The sequence below is a fragment of the Danio rerio genome, chromosome 12, assembly GCF_049306965.1.
Source record: "Danio rerio strain Tuebingen ecotype United States chromosome 12, GRCz12tu, whole genome shotgun sequence".
NCBI classification, from domain to species: domain Eukaryota; kingdom Metazoa; phylum Chordata; class Actinopteri; order Cypriniformes; family Danionidae; genus Danio; species Danio rerio.
In genome coordinates, this window is record NC_133187.1 from 18,901,312 (window position 1) to 18,928,501 (window position 27,190).

At 38.8% G+C, this 27,190-nt stretch overlaps 1 protein-coding gene across 2 annotated transcripts in view; it reads left to right on the top strand.

Moving 5' to 3' along the window:
- Positions 1 to 18,930, top strand: part of rnls (renalase, FAD-dependent amine oxidase) — a 122,085-nt gene extending 103,155 nt beyond the window's left edge. For both annotated transcript variants that reach the window (XM_005169454.5, NM_001002607.1), the window contains 1 exon segment: positions 18,461 to 18,930. In XM_005169454.5, coding sequence (XP_005169511.1) covers positions 18,461 to 18,613 — 153 coding nt within the window. In that variant the 3' untranslated portion in view covers positions 18,614 to 18,930.
- The last annotated feature ends 8,260 nt before the right edge of the window (positions 18,931 to 27,190 follow it).

Consider the following 27,190-nt stretch of genomic DNA (forward strand, 5'->3'; position numbering starts at 1 on the left):
TGCCTTCTTTATCTCGGGAGGCTTTTTCAGTTTATTCATAACAATTTGCTTTTGTATAATGTTATTATTATTAGCAGTATTATTTATCATATTTTTATTTATATTTGTTTTAATAAAAACAACCTTAGATTTGTCCACCTGTCAGGTTTTACACTATATAGGGCATAGGACATGTGTACTCAGTTTTTTTTATTCGTTATTATTGTTCATTTATTCGTTTGCTAGGTTTCCCTATCCACGAGAGCAAAAGTGAAAGTAGATAATGAGAATTGGCTTATCTCTCATTTTACGCTGCAGATGCTCTGTTGACCTGTTTTCTTGCTAGTGAAACGCTCAGTTTTTCCACTTACATAGTCGTCATGTAAATAGCAAATGCGCTATGGCACGACGCAACTGACTCTTAAAGGGAATGGGGGATGAGACTCTGATTGGTTTATTCTCAAAACACACCTATAAGAAAATAAACTCAACCCTTTTAGACCATGCGCCACAGAGCAAAGTGGATTTTTTCATCCTTATATTAGCAAAAGTGTTGTGCAAAAATGCGTTTGTGCCCTGCGCTTTGCACTTTGCGCATGGATCGTCAAAATAGAGCCCTTTGTGTTCATATTGTCTGCAATAAAATACAAGTCAAAGTAAATATAGAAATCACTACTTTCTTTTTTATTAGTGTTTTCCATACTGTCCCAACTTTTTAGATGTTGTTATAAAAACACAAGAAAAACACAAAAAAAGACTGCATTGTGTTCACAAATCTACCATTAGCAAAAAGACACATAGTGAACATAATCTGGTGTCATAGATATCTATTCCAAAGTAACTTCAGTAACTGTTTGACTGGCTGAAAATCTCAAATGTTGATATTCAGATGAAACTACAAATTATTAAATAAAGATGTTTGGCTGTAATTAAGAGAAGTTTTGCTACTAATTAAAGCCTTCTTGCTATACAGTGAAAGACATAAATTAATACATTTAAATGAAGGTAGGTGCTGTCATCAAAAACATATATTTATTTATTATTACTTTTTTTCAATAGTTTTTTAGTTTTTTTTCAATAGGTTTTTAGGAAATACAAAACTGTATGAGACATTACAACTTGTTTTCAGGTGTTAATACAATTGTTTCTATGCCATTGACCAGTAGCTTAATATTTGTGGTAGCAATTTTTAATAAATACTTAATGTATTAGAAAATTCTTCAACAACGTCGTGGCGCAGAGCGTATTTTTCTGTTCTTAAAATAGCAAAAGTGGATTCAGACATGCCCTTAATGCTTTTGTGCCCTGTGCTTTTGACTTTGCAACTGGACCATTAAAATAGAGCCCTAAATCAGTACCATTAAAATAATTTTTCACATAACACTTTATATTTCTGGAAAATATATTTATATATGTTTAACATATGTATTAGAGCTGCATGATTCTGACTAAAATGAGAATCGCGACATTTTTGTTTAAAATAAAGATCATTATTTTCTCACGATTCTGTAGATGTAAAATAAAAGTTAATATGAGTCGGCATTTATTATTATTTTTCTCAAACATGTGGTAAAACAACAATAATAATATTGTGTGTAGCTCTACTAATTTCTATAAATAATTCTATTCTACTTACAATAATTCTGATGTCGAATAATGTTTGAGATATAGGCCTATGTTTGCAATCTGTCATTGACAACATTATTAGACCATTAAATTCACTGGTAAAATCAACATTATATAGGCTAGAGTAGTTATACTGACACTGTAAACATTTATTTTCATGCACAACTGTGTGTTCGCTATGAAAGAAAAAACATCAAATGCTTGTCGAAATCATCAACTCTAAAATGCGATATGATTATTTAAGTGATGTGCACGCTTACGGTTTCATTTTTACTGTTAAGTGCTATTCATACTACCCGCGCGGCTCCCAAACGATCAGTCTGTGCCACAAACTGAACATTATTTACAACTTTATTACCTGTAACCCACAGCCTATGCATGTTCTGTTCACTAAAGTAAACGCACGTGCATCTATCATTAAATAAGGTGCGCCCTCGCCCTCGCCCTCTCTGTGGTAACAGATCACGGTCAGCTCACGTCACGTTTGATTTCCCGGCCGCGAATACAGCATTATATGAAGACAAAAATGAAATTTTTTGGTAAATTATACCTTATAAATACAGTATGTGACTCTTTTAACATCATTTAGAGGTGTCCATGCCGCTGAGCAATGTATGTGAAACAATAAAAAGACTTGTGCAGCCTCCTTTTCTCCTCTCCTGAACTCTCGTCTAGGGGGTCGTATCGAGATCGCAATCTTTTTCGATTAATTGTGCAGCTCTAATATGTATTATATAGATTCATGGAAAATAGACAAAATACAGATTGAGAAAAAAAACAATATAACTTTTTCAAAAGAGACCTGATAGATTCACACTTTTTAGAAATCCATACTCTCCCCCCACTCACTTGGCTTACAACACACACAGACACACACACACACACACACACACACACACACACACAGACTTACAGTAGTACTTTATGCATTCACACACTGTGTGGGACTGCACCCTTTCACACACAGTTGCATTCTCTCACACACACACACACACACACAGACGTTCTCTTTGGAAGCCCCCACACTCTCAGCTCCTCTGTGACATGCAGCGTTGGGCCTCAGTTTGAGGTCAGAGGACATAGAACATCTGTGTGGGAGCGTTGAGCTCGCTGAGTGCCAGAGAGTGGGCCAAGGCCCGTTTAGATAGCACACAAAGCTTACTAACACATACACACACACATACATACTCACACACACACACACACACACACACACACACACACACCTGTGCACATGCCAGTTCCTGGTCATACACACAGAGGGCATGAAGTCCGTTTCCTAGTCACTGGCCACATCACAGTTTGCTGAGCACAAATCAGCAGCACACACTCAAACTCACCACATGTCAAAGTCATTGACTCTAATGGCTGGAAAGGCTCTTCATGAGTCATGACTTTCAATCTACTGTAAATGTAGACTGCGTTTTTCAACAAGCACTACACTGTTTGTGTGCTGAACACACAGGTTCCTTTTTATCACTCGTGCTTAATAATACATTACTTCAGTTCATAATTAAAAGGCATGGCGTATAATGCACACACCGCCTCAACCATTAAAAACATCTGCTGTGGTCTGAGTGTATTTCTAAAGTCAATACAATAAATACCAATAAATGTGTTGGGTCTTGGGCTATCAATGATTTGTGTTTTGTGACTGTTTAAATGTGTGATAAAGAATGTATGCAATAATCAGTGCCTCTTGACCTGACCTGCTAGTGCTTACTGTAAAAAACAAAAAAGAAAACCATATTTGGTAAATAATAAAGCATTCATGGGTAGCATGATCACCTCACAGCAAGATCGCTGGTTCGAGCTGGGTCAGTTGGCAGTTCTGTGTGGAGTTTGCATGTTCTCCCGTGTGGGTTTCCTCCGGGTGCTTTGGTTTTCACCAGTCCAAAGACGTGCGATACAGGTGAATTAAATAACCTAAATTGACTGTAGTGTATGTGTGTCAATGTAAGAGTGTATGGGGGTTTCCTAGTGTTGCAGCTGGAAGTGTCAAATGCAGAGTGAATGAATATTTATTCTTAATAAAATAAAATAAATGGCAAAATAAACAACCCCGAGGGGGAAACACACAAACTGGACTGGGCAGGCTGGCAGGGATCAGAGCTGGAAACACGACAGGACAGGGGTATTAGCGACGACAAACTGGCACAGGACAGCAGACATGAGGAGAATATAAAGCAGAATTAAATTAATACACAGGTGAACAAACCGCTGTTAAACATGTGAAACTAATATACTAATAATGGGTTAATAAGGAGGGTGGGACTAGACAATAAACGGTAGAGCACAAGACACAGAGACAACACAAGCCATGTGCTCACATACAACAGGACAAGAACACGTAGCCAATGAGAGAACTCATTAACCACACATTCACAACAAAAGACTGAAGACTGAAGCAGCGGCCACAATGTAAACACAGAACCACGTGCTTGGACAACACAAATAGACGCAAGACACGAGCACACGATAGATGAACACCTTACCAGGCCCTCACACATATGCAACGCGCATGTTTCATCTCAGCGTCAACCAAAACCGAAACCAATTAGACGAAGACGCTGAGAATGAAACAGCGCGATGCGAACAGAACAAAACACAAACATGAGTACAAGAGCGCGCGCGTTCAAGGCATGCAGAGCCCACGCAGCCGCATCAAGCTCTGCGCACACCCACGAAGGCGTGCGCGCACACAGAGACACACACAATGACAAAAACAGGACAAGACAGAGCTAGGGTCCGGACTCTGCCACCAAAACAAGAATTTACAAGACAAGAGTAGCAGAACCCTGACACTAAGCCCACCCCCAAAGGGACGCCACCTGTCATCTGTAAAGGGAACATCTAACAAGTTACAAGCCAGACAAGATACACCACAAAACAACAAAATGGGCAACATCAACAAACACAAGACAGGAAAGTGAACAGGCAAGACAACATAAAGGGGGGAGGGAGGGAGGGGAGCCAAGCCAGACCCAACAAGACAAACAAGGGAGGGATGAGAGGGCAAGACAAGGGAGGATCAGGAGGAACAAGGACTGGCAGGAAGGAAAACAAGAATGGGAGTCTAGGCTGGAAACCACGGAGGAGCAGGAGGGACAGTCCAGGGTGGGAACTGAGGGACAGATCAGAGCAGGTTCAGTGGGTCAAGGGCCCAGGCAGGAAACCAGGGTGGAGCCGGAGGGTCCGTCCAGAGTGGTGGAGAGGCACACCAGGGAGGAGCAGGAGGGATGACTCAGGGAGAGTCTATCAGGGGAGACAAGACAGGAGGTCTGTGGGTAGCCGGTTGGGCTGGAGGCCTGTGGGGAGCCGGCTGGGCAGGAGGCCTTAGGGGAGCCAGTTGGGTAGGAGCTAGCTGGACAGGAGGCCTAAGGGGAGCCGGCAGGGCTGGAGCCCTGTGGGGAGCTGGCTGGACAGGAGGCCTGAGGGGAGCTGGCAGGGCTGGAGGCCTGTGGGGAGCTGGCTGGACTGGAGGTGACTGGACTGAAGCCGGCTGGACTGGAGGCCTGTGGGGAGCCGGCAGGGCTGGAGGTGACTGAACTGAAGCCGGGTGGACTAGAAGCCTGTGGGGAGCCGGCAGGGCAAGGAGCTGGGCTGGGGCCGGCAGGGTACGACGCCTGGGTGGTGCCGGCAGGGCAAGAAACCAGGCTGGGGCTGGCAGGGCAAGACGTCTGGGTGGTGCCGGCAGAGCAAGTAGCCAGGCTGGGACCAGCAGGGCAAGGAGCCGGACAGGGGCAGGCAGGGCAAGACGTCTGGGTGGTGCCGGCAGGACAGGTAGCTGGGCTGGGGCCGGCAGGGCAAGACGTCTGGGTGGTGCCGGCAGGGCAAGGAGCTGGGCTGGGGCCGGCAGGGCAAGACGTCTGGGTGGTGCCGGCAGGGCAAGTAGCCGGGCTGGGACCGGCAGGGCAAGGAGCCGGGCTGGGGCCGGCATTGAGTGGCGCTCTGGGGCTGGAGCTGACACTGGAGGGCGCTTTGGGGCTGGAGCCAACACTGGAGGGCACTCTGGGGCTGGAGCCGATAATGGAGGGTGATCTGGGGCTGGAGCCGACACTGGAGGGCGCTCTGGGTCTGGAGCTGACAGTGGAGGGACATCTGAGGCTGGAGCCGATAATGGAGGGCGATCTGGGGCTGGAGCCGACACTGGAGGGCGCTCTGGGTCTGGAGTTGACACTGGTGCTTTTTTCCTCCTCAGTCTCCTCGAGCAAGGAGATACAGGGCTAGACTCCTCTATAAATGTGGCACTAACCTGACTCTGGGAGTGCTGAGTGGTCAAGGACTTGACCCTCAGGAAGAAGTGCTGTAGCGGGCTCGCTTGTTACTGGGTGAGCGGCTGTTGTGGTTGATGGCCTCCTTCTCCGCCTCAAAGCGGAGGACAGCAGAAAGCTGGGATCGGGATGTTCGCCATGAGCAGCCTGATGAACAAGAGGCTCCACGAACTGATAGTAAGATAGCCCTCCCAACTTCAGCATCTGCTGGATATTGAGGGGCTTGTCGAGGGCATAGTTGAGGAGGTTCACCAGGGCTTAATCGTTGAACCACAGCCCATTTGCTGTCACACAAAATTTAGCCGCAAAACTTTCCACCTCCATGCCACTTTGCCGCAGCGACTGCAAACTGCAAACCCGGAGGAAACCCACGCAAATGTGGGGAGAACATGCAATCTCCACACAATCGAATATTAGCAAAAAGATCATATTTACACTACCAGCATAACGATATAAGCAATTAAGATGTGTTTGTACAACAAATAAAGGTGGTATAAAACTGATTATAACCAAATGACCCTTGAATATTTACAAAAATAGAGGTTTAGTAAAAATAGAGCACTTTCAAACATATTTTTCAACGTTTAAATAAGTCCCAGAAATAATCTGCATGTGCTTCACCACAGACTGAGAGAAACCAAATATATAGTACAATACCTTAAATGTCCAGTAGGTGGGGGGTTCAAAACCACAATTGTAATATATGACTGCACAACAATGATAGAGATTCAAAAATATATGTTTTGTTAGGCCAAATCTCATTTTATTTTTGACGTCAGTTGCAAGCCAGAGGGGAGCTGCAAATGTCCTGCACGTAGACAGTTTGAGACCTCTTCACTAGATCATATCATTTGCCAGTTAGAAAACTTTATAGTAGCCTACTTTATAATACTACAATTCTGAAACAAAAACTTTATTAGATCTAGAATGTTTTTAGTTGTGTAGCAAGCAAAACTTGCCATAATGTGCAATATTTCATGTATGCAAATATCGCTCTCTCATGCACTTTGTCCTAAAACGACCACTGTATGCTTAGTGGTGGGCCGGCGATATGCAGGAATTACATTTATTAGTAAGCCATATTTGCATGGTATTTCAAACCGCATATTCAGAGTAGCATGGTAAACAATATGGGGAGTTCGTCACAGGTTGTCATTGTTTAAAAATGAACCAATGTGAATATAGAACCAACTTCACCTCATTGAAGCAGGCTAGGCGGAATAGCGCTATTGACTTATGTTTTGTTGTTAAACTAAATATAAATCAACATTATCGATACTATTAAAGGTACTGTACCTTGTAAAATTGAAAATAGTCTTGGATGAATTAATGTGTTTGAATTAACTTTTTTTGTCTTATGCCTCAAAATATAAAAATACATATGAATAGATTTATATAATTTACTTTAATCATTACTATTGGAATGTAAAGAGACTTTCAACCAGCACAAGAAAAAGGTTTCTGAAGACAATCACCTAATGCACCTTTAACATTTACTCTACTTAATGATTCATAAACCAGAATGCAAGGAAATAGTACAACCTTCCATTTGAGTCAAAAAAGCATACATAAGCAGAACGTGTAAAAAAGTGTTGAGTTTATTACACGGACTGATCATTTGAATTTATAAGGTTTCAGTATATCATCACGATCCACTGACATTCATTTTGTTTTGCAATGTTTTGTTTTGACTCCCTTAAGTGCTGGTAGAGTTTGCGCATAGTATTACCAAGAAACATGGTTTCATTTATAAACCTTCTGTTCTGCTAAAGATAAAAATCTCACCAGCAGTGTGGTTAGCCTCAAGGTGAGTAAATTAACAGCATATTGTCTTTTTCTGTGTTAACTTTTCCTTTAATGAATAATAAAACTTGATTGAATCCATAGCCTTGGCCTCCAGAGATGAAAAATATGACAAGCCTTTTTTTCCCTTTTAATTTTGATTTGATATACACTTAATATCCAGAACAATCTTGAAGTGAAGTGAGCCTTGGAATCTGCTTTTAACCCATCCAAGTGCACACACACACACACACACACATTTTGAGTGAGGAGTGAGAGCACACATACGCACAAACACACAGTGAGCATAGATCTGGAGCAGTGGGCAGTTAAAATAACAAGACTATAGTTTGGTTTAGAATTATAGCATGTAATTATACATAAATTACTGCTGTTCCTATAGTGCATAACCGGTAACAAGGACAGTGAAAATTTGCATTATTTTTATAACTTAATGATTTAACATGCAGTGTTGGGGTAACACATTACAAGTAACGTGAGTTACATAATAATATTACCTTTCTAAGTAATGAGTAACGCAATACTTTGAATCATAAGTTAGAATATCTGAGTTACTTTTTTGGAAACCGTAACGCAACTTAGGCTCATTCTAAAAATGTAGTCCTGTGGACGTTTCTTGAGGCAACGAAATACACCTTTGTTTTTGCGAATGTTTTTGTGAATCCACGAGAGGCCGCTGTGTGTGCTTTTTGGCATCTCAAATCTCTTGCGAGGTGCCGTTCACACCTGCGCTCTTCTCGCGTAAACCTACCAAAGGCTGCTGTCGAACGACTAAATAATTGACTGGGCGACTGGCCAATCGACTGACCCACCCTCCTCCTTCCCTAAACCCAACCAATTTTACTGATTGACCCGCCCACCCTCTTACTTCCCTTAACCCAACCGACGGTTTACGTCTGATTTTTACCACATTTTCGGATTTTACCACATTCTTACCCCGTTGTTCACTCGTTCATTTTATTTTTTGGATTCTTTTTTTGTCTTAACTGATATCTGCAACCGCTCTTCTCCCAGACTCGAACCTCGTCATCATCGTCGTCATTGTCAACTGGTCAATTTGACAATTGGTTACGGCGGGAAAGCCCTCCACACGGAGGTAAGCGGTCAGCCAGTAAGCACGAAAAAGAACAGCGTCATACCGCCCCGTAGCATTCGCTTAAAAAAATTAAATGCAGCCATACGTACATCCGCCTACATAATCCGCAGTCTTCAGAAACGTCCGTGGGACTACGTTTTCAGAATGAGCCTGTGCTGGTAAATACAGTATGCATAGCTCTGGGGTCAGGATGTTCTCAGGTAATGTTATCCTAATATATATATATATATATATATATATATATATATATATATATATATATATATATATATATATATATATATATATATATGTGTGTGTGTGTGTGTGTGTGTGTGTAGATGTACTGTAGGTTAAACAGTATGTTGTTAATTGCAGAGCTCTTCTAATAAAAAGAAAGAAAGAGAAGAAGAGGTTTTTAACAATGTCAAACCAAATACAGTTTTAGAGTTTATAGCAAATATTAATTGTATAAATATCATATAATCTAACTGCAGTATACAGTGGTCTGCATAAATGAGTGCTCCCCATTTTGAAAATGTATATTTTTATCCATTTCTCAGTGTTTATTGGTAATATATTTTAGTGCATTTGAATGAAAGTGATATATTATGATAATTAATTTAAATTATTATTAATAACTTGTATTCTGAAAAATAATAGTCAGATCACCAAACATCTTTAAAAATAGGAAGGAAAAGGGCCCTATTATACACCCAGTGCAACAAGGCGCAAGATGTGTATGGCGTGTATGGTTGTTTCTATTTTCAGACCAGCGCAACCCTAATTTTCACATTTTGCGCTACATTGTTTAAATAGCTAATCCATGTGCACCACATTGTGGACGCATGGGCATGTTGGTCTAAAATAGACGTGTGTTAAGGTGCATTGTTGGCATGTTGCTATTTTGAGGAACTAAAAAAGACCGCCCCATTGACCAACTGAAAGCTGGTCTAAAGTCCAGGGCAGAGTGCATTAGTTATGCACTAATGTAGGTTCAAATGCTTAATACACACAGGATGCAGAGCAATACACAAATATCTTTACAAATGAAAAAAAAATTAAAATGTTGCAAAAAATATTATTTTCTACATAAATATAAAAACCACTACCTCAGTGCCTTCTTCATGCCACCATGCCTTTTTTCATTTCATTCATAACAATTTACATTTGTATAATGTTATTATTATTGTTATTATTAGCAGTATTATTTATTATATGCATACTTATATTTGTTTATTTGTCCACCTGTGAGGTTTTAGAGACGTATTCGTCACCATATGGGGCATAATAATAGGACTTATGTTTGGATAAATCAGTTTTTGACCACACTTATTATTGTTCATTTATTCATTTGCTGGAAATTAGAACTGAATTTAGAAAAAAAATTAATCTTTGTGCTCAACAAACAAAATTAAATATGTAGGCTAATGAATATCTTCAGTGGAGTTTGTACAACACTATATTCATATAACAAAGGAGTTAAGAGTAAAAGTAAAGAGAAAGTAAAGAGCTCAAATTGACAAGACTTGTTCTTTATCCTCACGCTGCAGATGGTCTGTTTTTCTCACTAGTAAAGCATTCAGTTTTTACACTTACAAAGTCTGTAGCATGTCAATAGCAAATGCACCTTGGTGTGAAGCAACTGACTCTTAAAGGGAGACTCTGATTGGTTTAATGCACGTTATGCTCAAAACACACCCATAACTCGTTAAGAGAATAAGCACAACCCTGTTAGACCATGTGCCAGGCTGCAGAGCGTACTTCTCTGTCATAAAAATTGCAAAAATTAATTTGGATACACCCTTAATGCTTTTGCGCCATATGCTTTAGACTTTGTGCCTAGATCATTAAAATAGAGCCCAAAATGTTCAAGCGAAATTTTGCAAAAAAAAATTACAAACTACAAAGCTTTAACAAAAATGTACCGTATATATATATCTTTTTTTTCTCTTGATTGTTCCCTCTTTTTCAAATTTTCATTCAATATTTTTTTCCTAACGTTTAGACTGTTATTATAAACTATTGTTAGATTAGTCCCATCTTTGTTTCAGTAATGACTAATCTAATGTATTTGCACAAAAATTATATTGTAAAGCATCCTATTAAAATCCTAGCATCCTATTCTGTGTGTGTTTGGATGTACACCAGAAGAACGTTGAGTGGAGCAGATTTAAGGAGGTTAAGGAGTTCGGCCCTACTTACAACAGCGTACCTCTGAAATAAACCAAACAATTTGTTCTTGGCTATGTTTCAGGCCAAACGTTTATCAATTGATTTACACACAGATTACCATTTAAAGATACAAGAGGGGGGTGGATAGGATAATGATAGCGCTCGGCTGTTAGATTCCTAGTGAAAGCCCCAGGAAATGGACACTATTTCCTTGGCTCTAGCGCGCTGCACCTCGATGTTTATCTAGCGGAGGGTTGGGGCCAGCCGAAGCCTTTGTAATGGACCATGCAGGGAATGTGTTTACGCTCAGTAGTCATTTACATGCTGCATTTCGACATTTAAACATTGCACAGAGACACATTCTAGCGGTGGCTTTTTCTGAGTTACAGTATCTGCAAACATGGGTCAGATTTACAGTGAGGCGCCGTACCATTTGTTGCTGACTGTAGAATATACATACATCATTTTAATGAGCCACAGAGGTGCTTCATAAAGACGTTCAACCCAGATATTTAGTTAACAGGGGGCCTCTGTAAATATTAATTTATAACAGCTACATGGTTACAATGTGAATATATATATATTATATAGGGTTAGTGTAAGTTGACATGTTAATAGGGTTAGTGTAAGTTGTAGGTGTAAGTTAGTGTAAGTTAATAGGGTTAGTGTAAGTTGACATGTACTTGAAAAGTTTCTTATAGTCAGTTAAATGACTGTTGAAGGAGCAGTATCAGCAGATAATAAGCAGACAGTCTAATACTCAAATGGACAATCAAAACAAAGTGCTACCCCTTTTTTATTGCTAAGAAAACATACAGATTTTATTGTAAAGAGAACAACGCTGTCAACATAGGCTCGTCCTGAAAATGTAGCCATATACACTTTTCTAGAGATAGAAAATTATGTAGCCAGTCATTTTTAAAATGAATGCTACGGGGCAGTATGACGCTGTTCCTTTTCTCGCTTACCAGCTGACCGCTTAGCTGCATGTGGAAGACTTTTCTGCTGTTACCATTTTGCCCAGTTGCTCGATACGTACATAGGCAGATTTGAGATGCAGAGCGGAGTTTATTACATCAACAAGGTTCGAGTCCGGCAAAAAACGATTCCAGAACGCAGGTAAGACAATAACAAAAGCCAAAAAATACAATAAGCAAGTAAATAACAGAGTGAAAATGTGGTATAATCTGTAAACGTGGTAAAAATAATCAGGGGGCATTTTCTGGATTGTTTTTCAAAACAATGTGGTTAAGTTTAGGAAAGGGGGTGGCTGGGTCAATTGATGCTTTTTATAATACTATTGGTTGGGTTTAGGGAAAGGGGAAGGTGGGGGATAGGTTAATTCATTAGTCAGTTAGTCAATAGCGGCCTCTTGTGGATTTATGTAAGAATAGCAGGCGCGAATGGCACTCGTGAGAGAAATTTGAGATCTTAAAAAGCATACACAGTGGTTTCTAGTGGATTCGCGGAGAAAAAAAACAGCAAGAAACGTAGCTCTTGGGACGTATTTTGCTCTCTGAAGAAATGTATATCGGGGTTTGTAATCAGAAATGAGCTTGGGTTGATTGTTGTTGTACATATTTGGGATTGACATTTCTGTGCCATATCGTGTAGACATTCTGCTCTCAGACATAAAGGGATAGTAAATGCTGTCCTCTTTTTTTTTTAAGTCATTTGATTGTAATGTGCACATTTTGTGAAGCTGCTTTGAAACAATAATTAGTGTGAAAAGTCATATACAAATAAACTTGAATTAAATGAAACTGAATTGAATTTACTCACACTTTATTTCAATATGATCTTCCTTCTATTGAAGACAAAAGAAGATATTTTGAAAAAAGTCAGAAACCTCTTGTCAACTATTGACTTCGATAGTATTTGTTTTTGTTTTGCTTTGGAAATCAGAAATCAGCTCTTTTTTTTTTCAAAATATCTTCTGTGTGATTTAAGGATGAGTAAAAAGTCAGTAAATTTTCATGTTTGTGTGAACTGTCCCTTTAATTTGCCTTCCTTTTGTCTGTTTTCAAACTTTCGAAAACTATGTATTCATACTTTAATTTATATCCTTAACTTTTAAAAACTTTCAAATGTGTACACTGAAAAACTAGCTCTAAAATGTTGGAACTTTTTTTGTCTTAACATGGCTTCAACAAAGTTAGCTTTTCTAGTTTTAACCTGGGTTATGAACAAGTCACACATACCATTTGCTTTCTAGAACCCACAACCCACAGAAGCGATGAGTATCATGCAAATTCTGCTCATTTTTCCATCAAGTCTATATTTGGCTGTGGTTGAACCAATGAAGGTGCCTCCACTGTTATTAAAAACTCCATTTATTTTAACCAAATATATTACCTGCCCTTTCCATCCCCCATCAGTGAGAATCTCACTTATGAGGAAACAAAGCTACTAAAGCAGGAACTTGCACTTGGGTTTCTCTTTTTTTTTTTTTAGACTGAACCAGTTTTGATCAGAGTCATGATCTAGTTCTTTGGCATGCATAGGGGCTGGTGGTTCTTTAGATGTATAAAAAAAAATAATACAGTTTTTCATAGTACGTCCATTTGTAAATATCACCATAATTTTTCTGTAACTACACTTTATAACTTGAATCATGCACTTGCTGCTATTGCACTACTTTAGACCTAAACTACATTTCGTTGCCTTGTACATGTGTAATGACAATAAAGTTGAATCTAATCTAATCTAAAATTGAGTTCAAGGCTGAGAAATAGCTTCTGGTTTTTGGATATTTGAGGTGAAGGTTTTTTTTGTTTGTTTGTTTGTTTGAGGAAGATGTATAACAATAGGGATTCTGTTCATATTCTGGCAAGCACATTATCATCAAAATATTGATTAAATAGAAGATGTTTTTTGTAAGTTCTGGTTTCTCCAAATCAAAACTGACAAGCAAAATCAAAAGGTGTATACAGATTTTTTTTTTTTTTATGCATTTGCAGGATTAAACCATCAGCGCTGTACAATTCTAGACTACTCCCAACATCTCTGTCTAACAAAACATTTTGTGATTCAAAGGCTGTTTATTGTAGTCTGAATCAGAGAAACACTCTGCATATGTGACAGATTCATTGGCACATACATTAACAAAACAAAAAAACTGACATTCACACTTTTATATCGTACATCTCAAATTCTTAATAAATCTTAAAAAGTATTTGATTGTTTTGACAAATTAATGTTTAAAAAAAAACACCTCTAAACATTGTAAAAGAAAGACCTCATAATTACTTTGGGACATTATAATTTTGTACTAACACAATGTAACTCCAAGTGTTACCTTTATTTTTTAAACAGTATATATTTGTATGTATTGTATTGTATATGGGGCATTGCAGTGGCGCAGTAGGTAGTGCTGTCGCCTTACAGCGAGAAGGTTGCTGGTTCGAGCCTCAGCTGGGTCAGTTGGCATATCTGTGTGGAGTGTGCATGTGCTCTGGTTTCCAGGTGAATTAGGTAGGCTAAAATTGTCTGTAGTGTATGTGTGTGAATGAGTGTGTATGGTGTTTCCCAAGGATTAGTTTCAGCTGGAAGGGCAACTGCTGCGTAAAACATTTGCTGGATAAGTTGGCGGTTCATTCTACTGTGGGGACCCCAGATTAATAAAGAGATTAAGCCGAAAAAAAATGAACAAATTAATGAATTGTATATATTTGTAATGGGGTGACATGGGGGTGCAGTGGGTAGCACTGTCGCCTTACAGCAAGAAGGTCGCTGGTTTGAGCCCCAACTAGGTCAGTTGGCATTTCTGCGTGGATGTTCTCTCCGTGTTTGCGTGGGTTTCCTCCAGGTTCTCCGGTTTCCCCCAGAGTTCAAAGACATGCGCTTTAGGTGAGTTGAATAAGCTAAATTGGCTGTAGTGTGTATGCGCATGTGAGAGTGTATGGATGTTTCCCACTACTGGGTTGTGGCTGGAAGGGCATCCGCTGCATAATAGCACATGCTGGATAAGTTGGTGGTTCATTCCTCTGTGGTGACCCCTAATTAATGAAGGGACTAAGCTGAAAAGAAAATGAATGAATGAATGAATGATATTTGTAATGTGTATATTTATATACATTATCAATAACAGAAAGGAGTTTGTGTATCTGTGTTTGTGTGGGGGTGTGTGGTACGTGTGTGTATTGGAAGTTGCATTCAAAATCCTTTGTGCCTCTGGCTACAGTCATCTTTGAATGTATTTATAATAAATATGATATGATACATACATCTATCACTGTGTTTTATAAATGACTCAAACTCTATTTGCACTTTAGGCAAAATAGTATCTCCACAATACTTGCCACTGTCACTGAAAAAATGACATGACACCTAAAGCCACAATGTGGTTTTCCTGATATTCAACAAGCCACCTATAAAGGAAAACTTTGTCCATATAAAAAGTTTTTATTAGCAACAGTTTTACATTTTCTGTGTGCCACATTCCGTTGCCAAACAGGTCTGATAGGCAGCATTCAGAAGAGTGCTCTGTTTTAGTCTTGTCATTCACTCAGTTCAAGTCCACACCAGCATGCATTTTAACCGTTGATATCATTGAGCTCAAGCTTATTCAAAACACCACAATTGACTTTGCCCTCACTGTCACCATTCAGACATTGTAATATTTCTGTTGTGGAAAGAGATAAGCAGGAGATTAGCGTTTCTGTAAACTTTTCGCTGATTGAATATGCTCTCAAGAAATAACATTATATACACTTTTAATAACAGCAGGTTCAGTACGTTCATAACATCATTTACAATTCTTTACAGAATCTGAAAGATGTTTACTTTAGAAGTTGTACTTTATACACAGTGCTCAGCATAATTGAATATTTTTAATATATTAATTGTCAATTTCTGAATGAAAATAGGCAAAGTATGTTGGTGCATTTACAGTGCATCCAGAAAGTATTCATAGCACTTCACCTTTTCCACAAGTTTTTACAGCCTTATTCCAAAATGGATTCAATTAATTTATTTCCTCAAAGTTCTACGCACAATACCCCATATTGAAAATGTGAAAAAAGATTTTTTGAAATTGTTGCAAATTTATTAAAAATAAAAAAACTGAAAAATTACATGTTGATGCACTTTGTTGATGCACCTTTGGCAGCAATTACAGCCTCAAGACACCTGGCTTTAGGAATTTTTGCCCTTTCTTCTTTGCATTACATCTCAAGCTCAATCAGGTTGGATGGGAAGCGACGATGTACAGCCATTTTCAGATCTCTCCAGAGATATTCAATAGGATTTAGGTCTGGGCTCTGGCTGGGCCACTCAAGGACATTCACCGAGGTGTTGTGAAGCCACTCCATTGATATTTTGGTAGTGTGCTTTTAGTCATTGTCCTGATGAAAGACGTACCATCACCCCTGTCTGAGGTCAAGAGCACTCTGAAGCAGGTTTTCATTCAGGATGTTTCTGTACATTGCTGGGGTCATCTTTCCCTCTATCCTGACTAGTCTTCCAGTTCCTGCTGCTGAAAAACATCCCCACAGCAAGATGCAAACACCACCATGCTTCACTGTAGAGATGGTATTAGCCTGGTGATGAGCGGTGCCTGGTTTACTCCAAACGCAATGCCTGGCATTCACTCCAAGGAGTTCAGTTTTAGTCTAATCAGACAAGATAATTTAGTTTCTTATGGTCTGAGAGTCCTTCAGATTCCTTTTGGCACTCTACCATACAGGCCTGATTGGTGGATTGCACAGATGGTTGTCGTTCTGTAAGGGGGGGGGGGTTATTTTGGTTTGTGCCTTAACATGCACTGTCAACCCTGGGACCCTATATATACAGGTGTATGTCTTTTCAAATTATGTCCAATCAACCAACCAATTAAGCTGCTGAAACATCTCAAGAATGATCAGTGGAAACAGAATGTACCTGAGCTCAATTTAGAGCTTCTCGGCAAAGGCTGTGAATACTTATATAAATGTGATTTTTCAGGGTTTTTTTTAGTTTTAACAAAATTTGCAATAATTTCATCAATTCTTTTTTCAGATTAAAACCAATGATAAAATGTTTTTCTTTTAGAACGTTCTGAAATTCGCTTTTCAATTTAGATGGCTCATATTTATTTATTTTATTATTATTACAATAATGTTTCTCTAATATTGCAATCCCATACTGACTCATTAATATTCAGTTCTGGAGTCTGTGGAGGCCATTTCATGACTTTTTTCATTGACTTTTCATAATTTCAGTATTTGCTCAGATGATTTTGTCTCCAATATTTATTCATCTTCTTTTCGGCTTAGTCCCTTTATTAATCAGGGGTCACCACAGCGGAATGAACCACCAACTTATCCAGCATATGTTTTAAACAGCAGATGCCCTTCCGGCTGCCACCCAACACTGGGAAACACTCTTGCATTCACACATATACACTACGGCCAAATTAGTTTATTCAATTCACCAATAGCGCATGTGTTTAGACTGTGGGGAAACCAGAGCACTCGGAGGAAACACATGCGAACATTGGAGAACGTGCAAACTCCACACAGAAATGCCACATGACCCAGCCGGGGCTTGAACCAGCAACCTTCTTTCTGTGAGACAATTTTGCTACCCTCTTAGCCACCATGTTGCCCATAATCCCATAGTGACTTTATAATATCCAGGTCTGGACTCTGTGGAGGCCATTTCATTACTTTTTTCATGACTTTTCATGATTTCAGTATTTAATCAGTTCATTTTCTCTATAATATATGAAAAAAAAAAACAGTCAACTAACATACCCTGCATTATTAAGACATTTTTGCAGCATTTATACTTATTTATACATTCTTTTTTTTTTAGCCATTTGTTATGCAATATTGACATCCATGGCCTAAAACCTACTTTTCATCAGACCTACTAAACATTTTTAACATAATCAGTGGATTAAGCAAATTGAAGTACCATAATTATTTTGACCAGCCATGAAACTTATTCTCATTGTTTCATTATGATTTAGAATCTATAAAAACATTATGACAGCACATACTATATTTCTTGTTATTTTGCAAGGCGCTAGTATTCAGCTTAAAGTGTTATTTAAAGAGTTAACTTAGTGTAACTAGGCAAGTTAGGTTAATTAGGCAAGTTAATAGACAAAGGGGGTTTGTTCTGTAGCGAATTGAAAAAATATATAATTTCTTAAGGGACTAATAATATAGACCTAATTAGTTATATACAGTGAAAAAAATCCTTTCTTTGTTAAACATCACTATGATTTTTTGAAAAATAAAATATAAAATCCACAGGAGGGAATAAAATCTTTCTTCACTATCGATTTCTACTCATTTTTTATAACTTGGTGAGTGCTAATTTAACCTTTGCGTGCATCTCCCACAGAGATGTTCCACACAGTAAAAAGAGCACAATACTTTCAATGTGTTTTCATTTGCATACCCACAAACATTAACTGCTCTAGCCCTTTTCACTTTTTTTAGGACAGTAAGGGTTACAGCCATGTTCGATATCAGAGTAAAAATGAGGTTGCATCAGTTATTGGATCCCCAATCACTCAATTTTGTTGTTCCCTAATTAGGTGACAAGATCGGTGGCTGATTGCCCAGGGCAGATGACAGTGCTCTCCCAGCCTCTGCTGGTGTGTGGGGGGGACGGATTCACACACTCCAATTTCGACGGCTGCATCGAGTCTGCCCTGAAGGTCTTTGCGGTTCTGAAGTCTTCTCTTTGAAAGGAGGTTGGAAAAGTATGCCTTTATTTTTGGTTTTTATTATGAAGGATGGCACATTGATTTAGATTTAAGCCCCTCACTGCAGGAAGATGGATGTACTGCACAAAGCACAGTCTCGTCTGGGTGTGCAGACGCATTTTGTAACAAAAACCAATTATATAGGATTAAAGACAACCGAGCACTGTGCAGCTTCAGTTGTGACAGAGCCTGATGCCTCAAACTGGATTTAACAATGTCTTGAGCTATGGTGTTCTGGATGTGTAGCAGATATTTTGTGTAGTCTGAGATTAATAAAAAATTATTGATACATGCTTGAATGGGTCTGTGTTTGCCATGTGACTTGCTGTAATCCATTTAACATTTTTAATGAAGTAAACTGTTTTTAAATTTACAATAACAAATAAATAGTTTCTGTGCATTCACACCAAAGGCGGTGAGAGCATAAGAGGTCGCTCTGGCTGCCCTGGCAACAACACTGTCTGCCTTCAGCTCCAGCGGCGAGAGCATCAAAATTCGCTACATCGATCTCGTATTTAAAGGGGCCGTTGCAGCAGATCATATCAGTTACTTTCCAGAATCAAACATGCTTTCTAGCGTGAAAATGTTGTGCACTTTTTTTTTTATCAAATTCATTTAACAATGTAAGAACAAGTTGCATGTGGTGTTGCTTTGCGCCACTTAATTATCTAATGTGTCCATATGTCTGAAATATTTCGAAGCAGCAATACTGTTTTTTATTGTTGCATGAGATTAAAGAAGTAAAAGAATTTTTTAAAAATTATATATATATATATATATATATATATATATATATATATATATATATATATATATATATATAACATTAATTCACCAGTAACTTTTTAAATGTATGTTTCTGTAAGAAAACATTGTAAATAATTGGAAATCCGACGACTGCAATAATCAAACCCTGGGAACAACTGTGGTCATAACCAAAGTTCACAGGACAGTGTTCTCTGAACTCCTCTCAAGTGGTGGACTTCTACATTCTGATTTCTTGCCGACGAACCACGTCATAGCTCATTACCATAAAGTTGACTTTATTTCAAGTCCCACACTGGTGAAGACACACGGCACTGCTCCTTGCCGCTTATCGCCGCCGGCTCCCAATGAAAATGAATGACTTCTAGCTTCTTTGACGCTCTTCGGTGTACAGTTAAAATTATTCAGAAATTTGCTAATGACCTTCATATTCGATGCCGTTAACTAGAATGTGCTAGTATGTAAGAAATAAATACAGTGTACTTACTGTGTCCGTAATGTATTGCAGAACACTTCTGGTGCTCTTGAGGTGGGATACCGGTCAGGGTTAGGTTTGGTGGTATGGGTAGGTTTAGTGATGTGTCAGGGTGTAAGGAATGGTTAACAGTATAATTAAAAATGCAATCTGAACAGAAATTAATCACATATGTAAATACATACAGGTATTTAATCAATCATACAAATGATTTATCTAAGTGTAAGTGCAATTTTATTAACCCTTGTGCACTGTTCATATTCACTACCCTTTTGTTATGTTAGAGATGAAAACATCTACTGAAATAAACTGCTGTAAAAACCTCACGTCTGATCAAAACTACTAAATGTTTTAAAAGAATAATAATAAAAAAAGATTTTAACTCTTTAATTGCCAAGTTCACTAATAATGTCTCTGATTTGGTGAAAACAAACACAAAAATAGGTATTTTTAGTATAAAAAGTAATTGTGGACTGGATTTTTTTTTTACCTTTTACCACAGTCTTGTGAACATTGACTTTGATGCGTTGTTCTATTTTCATTTTGTCTCCTTAATCTACTGTTGGTGGCTGTTGACTTCTATTATAACCCCATTTGATGGTGCATAAGTACACAGTCCTTGTTTTTATTTACTCCATGTAATTCTGAGAGCTGAAATGTATATTTTGTTTTTCTCAGACACATCAAGGTAAGTGCGCAAAGGTCACTCTCACACACTCACAGACAAACACTTTAATTTGCAGGTATACTCTATATAAAATCCAGATACTAAGTTTTTTTTTTGCACAGGCCTGTCAAAAGGGTTTATGGTGCCAACTAATAATAGTAAAATTACATATTTGGTCTCTTCCCAACAGGGAAAACAACCAACAATTAAAAATGCATGATCATATGGTGTCATGGTTTGGTAATCAAAAATGTGGTTATAATGGAAGTCAATGGGGAAAAATAGCCACAAACAGTAAATTAGGAAGAATAAATTAAAATCGATCAAAAACAATGCAAGGTAATGTTAATTCACATGTCCAAGACTTTGATAAAAGGTTTTTAAAAATCCAGTCCACAATTACTTTTTATATTAAAAAAAACGTCCTTTTGTGTGTTTTTTTCTGCAAATCAGTAAATTAAATGATGAATTTGGCAACTAAAGAGTTAAAATTCTGTAATTTTCTAAGCAATTTATTAGGTTTAAATAGGACTGAGGTTGATTACAGATTTGTGCAAGAAAATGTAAAAAAATATATTTATCTGCACCATTTTCACACAAGTCCAAAAAAACATGTGATATAGGTAATTGGCTAAGCTAAATTGGCCATAGTGTATGTGTGTGAATGGATGTTTATGGATGTTTCTTAGTGATGGGTTGCAGCTGGAAGGGCATCTGCTACGTAAAACGTGCTGAATAAGTTGGCAGCTCATTCCGCTGTGGCGACCCCAGATTAATAAAAGGACTAAGCCGAAAACAAAATAAATGAATGAATGTGTCAAAATAAGATTTTCTGCTTGCTAGCTGAAACACAGAAGGAGTTGTGGCCAAATTAAGACTTAAAATCTCCCCAGAGTAAATGAAAACATCCCCAACAGCACAAAAGGGTTAGGGCCACTCAATATAGTTTTAGTAATTAATAATTTAACAAATTCTTATGACATATTCATTTTTTTTTAATTAAACAAATTTTACATTATTTTTGTATGTATTAAAATGCTTACATAAATATTCCTTTTTAACATTGCAGGGTCATCTTGAGTATTCCATTGAGAACAAAGTTATTTAAAACTTAGAAATGCTTATACAGAACACCTAAAATTTATAACTTGAAAGTGTATTTAAGGATAAGCGCGAAGAAATAAAGTAATAAAATACAGGAAAGATATAAAAGAAATTAGAGCTAAAAAAAATTGTTAGGAAAAACTGAAAAATCAAGGTGTAGCTATATAGTTCGAGTTAGAATTATTAAACTCCCTGAATTATTACTGCTCCTGTATATTTTTTCCCCAATTTCTGTTTAACGGAGTGCAGATTGTTAAACACATATCTAAACATTATAGTTTTAATAACTCATTTCTAATAAATGATTTATTTTATCTTTGCCATGATGACAGCAAATAATATTTGACTAGATATTTTTCAAGACATACATATTTTATACAGCTTAAAGTGACATTTAAAGGCTTAACTAGATTAATAATGTTAACTAGGCAGGTTAGGGTAATTAGGCAAGTTATTGTATAATGATGGTTTGTTCTGTAGACTATCAAAAACAAAATATAGCTTAAAGGGAATAATCATTTTAACTTTAAAATGTTTTTTTTTTTTTTTAACTGCCTTTATTCTAGTTGAAATAAAAACAAAGTAGACTTTCTCCAGAAGAAAAAAATATATATCACACACACTGTGAAATTTTCCTTGCTCTGTTAAACATCACTTGGGAAACATTTAAAAAAATTTAAAGGGGGGCTAATAATTCTGACTTTAACTAAAGTCTGCAGATATGAATTCGAGTTAGTAAATATAAGACTGAAATTGCCATTATATATTTTTTATTCTGAGGTAGAATTAAGTTTCATGATAATCTACAATATTGATGTTAATAAAGAAGCACCAAAAAAAGCATCAAGCACTCTTGTGCTAATGTGTGTTAGCTCTAAGCTCAGAAGAGCTCTGAGATAATTTGTGCAAATGTAACCCATCTTGCATTTGGTGGTTGAGTGCAAGAGTGAGGAGGTGGGGGGTAAAGTTGGCCCGGCTTGGCTGCCACCCCCTACTGCTCTGTGTGCAATAATTCAGCTTAGAGGAGCGAGAGCAGCCATTGACCGACTTGTGCAGCTTAGAGCTACTGCATCTGGGCCATAATCTGGGACAAAATGTTTGGCAGCCAGTCTGGAGAGAGTCGCTCGTAATCCAGTCGTAATTACGGCCGGGTGGGCCTGGAGCCTTATGCACAGCTGGGCCTGCCTCAATCTTTTTCTTGACCTCTTCCTTTATCAGTGACACCCCCACTCTAAACTCCTCTATTCACGACTAATATTACCCTTACCAGGATTATAGTACTTCCCTCTTGAGATGCACTGCACTATATCACCAATGCGGAGTCAACAAATCATCTGAAGATGGATGGCTGAGGGTCTTCACTTATCATGCAGCCCGTGACTTGTGTGTTTTTGTTTTCTGAAGGGGGTTGTGCAGTAGATGTAAAGTGCACTGCTAAGCCACACCACATTTAGCACATTTAGATTTATAGGTATTTATAGGTACCCCTCACATTCACTTTTCACAGTTCAACTCATCAGCAAACATGGAAAAGACCCACATCCAGTGAAACAATGTGTTGGACGAAGTGATGCTATGCTTCGCTTTGAGTGTGTCCCCCTAAAAGGAGACCTATTATTCCCCCTTTTGCAAGAAGTTAAATAAGGCCCAGATGTATATGAATACATTTTCATTTTAAAACACATACGTTTTCTACGGATACACCTTCCGTCCAAACTACCATGTAGTTTTCAAGCCACGAAAACAGAGCATTTTGCAAATGCCAAAGAGGCCACATTGCTGCTCTGTTTAATGTGGTTGGGGGAAAACAGAGACATCTGAAAACGGAGTAGTGGCTGCAGACAGGGGTGCCGCTGGCCGCCACGGGCCTATGGAAGGTAAATCCTGCCGATGTAATTTGGAGATGATCCCTAACACTGCGTGCATGTATGCCTGGCGATTATGAAACCTAAAACCAACCTTACCGAGCTGATTTAGCTGTCTTTCAAAGATTTAATACTAACAAGTTGTTAACGTCACAAGACCTAATACAGTACACTATACAACTTCATCACAAAGCCTACCGCACTTACGCTGCAGTTTCTCTGCCCACCGAGGAAGCCTGCGACTCCTGCTGCGGGACGGAAGTTTGACGTTTGGTTCTCCTGTGTCCCCTGTGCTTCACGTAAAAGCTGACTAACAGTTTTTGCCATTTTACCTGTTATACTGTATTTACACTAGTAACTCACACTGTCCCATCCATGATCCATAAAAACCGTGCTTCTGCCCTCGGGCTCTGTGTGTGAAAGCGCTCAACGTCACTTGAATACGCCCCTCCCACTGATTAGCATAGGCTTTGCATACAGCTTTAAGTTGAAAATGAAAACTTAAATGAAAAAGTGTCAATAAAAGGAAAGCTTAAATTTACATTTTCATTTGAATTGTGTCACTATTATAGCGTGAACATTAATAACACGCTTTGTAAAAATTGTGTTTGCATTTTATTTTTCAGTTTAGCTTTTTATTTTAATATTGGCAGTCTTGACGTGGAAATGCAGTGAAAATGAAATGTTAAATTGGCAACTTCATTTTAATTATCAATTTGACAGGGACGATGTGTTGTCAAAGTGAAAATGAAATTTAAAGTGAAATTTCATTTCGTTTTCAAATTTGGCAGATATTTTGTGAACAGTGTTTTAAAATGAAATTGTTATTCTGATTTTCATTTTCATTTCCAATGTTTATTTGATTTATTTAAAATTGGCAGGATTTACCTTCCATACGGGCCCTCTGACACGCTGAAAGTGAAGAGTTTGGGGGGTGGGGGGTTATTGGTGTTGGGCGATTGGAGATCGCTGATAAAAGTGAAAGAGGGGGGGGGGGTGGGGTTCTGGGGCATTGTGGACGTGGATCTAAAACGTCATTTTAAAACTAAAACGTATTAGTGTAAACAGGGTCTAAAGCTGCAGATCAGTTGAAATATTTGAACTCCTGCGACTAGACCGCATGCGACCGGCCGACCGGATGTGATGTATTCCAATGTTGTAAAAGCAGGTCAGTGCGCGCGAGATGAGAAATAAGAGTTTATTTGGTTATTTATTAGAGAAGGAGGAGGGTGGGTGGGTCGTTCGATTGGCTGGTCGGCTAGACAGCTATTCAATTATTCAGTCATTCAGTCGGTCAACAGTCGCCTCTGGTGGGTTTAGGCGAGAACAGCGCCTCGCAAACAGCACTCGCGAGAGACATTTAAGATGCGAAAAAGCACACACATCGGCCTCTTGAGTATTTGTGAAAACAAAAACTGGAAATATACGTACCTCACGGGACATATTTCACAGTCTCCAGAATCGTCCACAGGAACACGTTTTCAGAATGAGCTAGTATAGTTTTGGCCTATTCTTAGACGTCTATTAGATTTTCACTGACAGCCCAAATTTAGCATTGTTTTTGCCAAGACGACTATGTTTAGATGTTAATTAGACATCTATTAGATATCTTTTAAAAGCAATAAATGCTTGCTGAGTACTGATAATTAGCACTTTTGCTTTAATGACAGCCCTCTAGCTACAAGAACTCCATTAGTTTTGTGCCAAGCCTGATAATATATCTTGATGTCCTTCAGAATGGTTTAATAAAGATAGCAAATACATGTTCATGAATGTACTTATTTGAGTAGTGACCTGGATCCAGTGGAGAATGTAATAATTAATTTTACATCAGATTTCTTTGATTTTCCTTTCCTTATACATCCTACAACTCTTTCTATGTTTTAGTCTCGGATTTTCATTGATGGATTTCCTAAATGTCTTTTATTTGTGTCCTGCTTTGAAGAGTGTGACCATGTGCCACTGCGATTTTTCAATGTAAAGCAACCCTCCATGTCTGCCTTGTTAAACAAACAGCAAGGCCAGGCTTCAGCAAGCATTTCATGTGACGCTTTCAGAAATGAAGCTATCAAGAGCAACACGTCAGAAAGGCAAATCACTGCCAGCTTGTTCTGAATTCAAAGGAACTAAAAAGCAAAGGCTATGCACAGATAAAGCTCATCCTTTCCACTTTATTACATATGAATAAAAGCGCGCCTTGGTCTTTCTGTAGCAGCGCTAGCCTGATCTGCTATGAAGAAACAGAGAGCGTGAGAGAGAAAGAGTGAGGCCTTACTCTAATGGATACATTATTCATACAAGTCATTCTGCAAGGAATAGAGCTCAGCTGCCTGGGTTGCAAAAGCCTTGCCACAATGTTGCATCAGCCTCCTCGATTTCATTAATACGCACATTACCGTCTAGAAGTCTTTGATCTTTTTTTAGCAGTCGATAAAAAAGAATGGGCTATGGTTGAGCACTCCATCGCAGGGCTGAAATTGTTATTGATTTGATTCGGGTTGATTTGAGGATGGCTGTCCTGACAGACACATGGCATAGCATCGGAGATGATGGCGAGCCGGCGATTGCTCACTGGTAGAAGACACAGTCAGGCAATGTCTTTGTTTCCCTGCCAAGGCTCATTTCAGATGTTCCCCCGACTCCTTTCACTTCTTACTTTCATCCCTGTCTGAAATCTTCTAGCTCCCTTTTTTTTCTTTTATCCTCTTTCTTCATCCCTGGTGACATTTCGCGTGCTCACGAGGGTCCCTCCAGACTGGTTCACTTCCCCCCTGATTGTTCATCAGTCCCCCCTCCTTTTCTAAACCCACACGCCGTAAAGCCGCGGAGCATGTTGCCGCAGACGCAAGGATCATAGCTCCACTGACCTATTTTCGTAGGCTATTCTGATGGAGTGTGGCTGCTGTGCATGCTGGGTATCTGATTTGCATTTTTGCAAAGTCACTGGCAGATGGCACCAGAGCTTGACTAGATAGTGGTGGGCTAATCCCTACCCAATTGACACAGACACACATACAATCCTCCTCGGCATCATACACAATCCCATCCCCCTCTCTGTGGCAGATGAATGGTGGTCATGTGTGTCCTCTTTAGGTAGACCCATAGAGCCGGATGAAAAGCCCTGGCATCATATCAGAAGCGCTTAGGCCCTCGCTCACTCTGAGAATGGGAAGACATTTGTAGCTGGATTCAAGGGCATCACTAATAAGATTTATTCCCCTTCATATTTGGTTAGAGGGAGAGATGTTTTCTGGGAGGAAATGAAAGGAGATAGTGCCTGGGTTTAGGGATATGAGGATCCTGTGTGTGAGAGAGAGAGGCAGACAGGAGATAGGGATGTTTAGACTCTTCTCCCTCTCTCACATCGCTAGGGAGTGCAGGCTTGTTTAATTAGAGGGGTGGTGCCATGGGTAATGGGCACTGACGTCATCAGCCCCTCATCTCGCTCTCCTGCTTCTCCTCACCAGCCCGACAGCAATACTTTCTCAGCAGTCAGACTACACAAAATCTCTCTACTGATCTAGTAGGGACTAGTTCACTAACATGGCAGCAAACTACCCTTAGCTAGAAGCTGGACTTTAGGACTGAATTCTGTCTGGCTTAACAGTTAAAAGCAGATGGTGCAGTTTGCCAAAACTAGAGCTAGTCTGCAGATTTTGATGTGATATTGCAAAAAATACAAA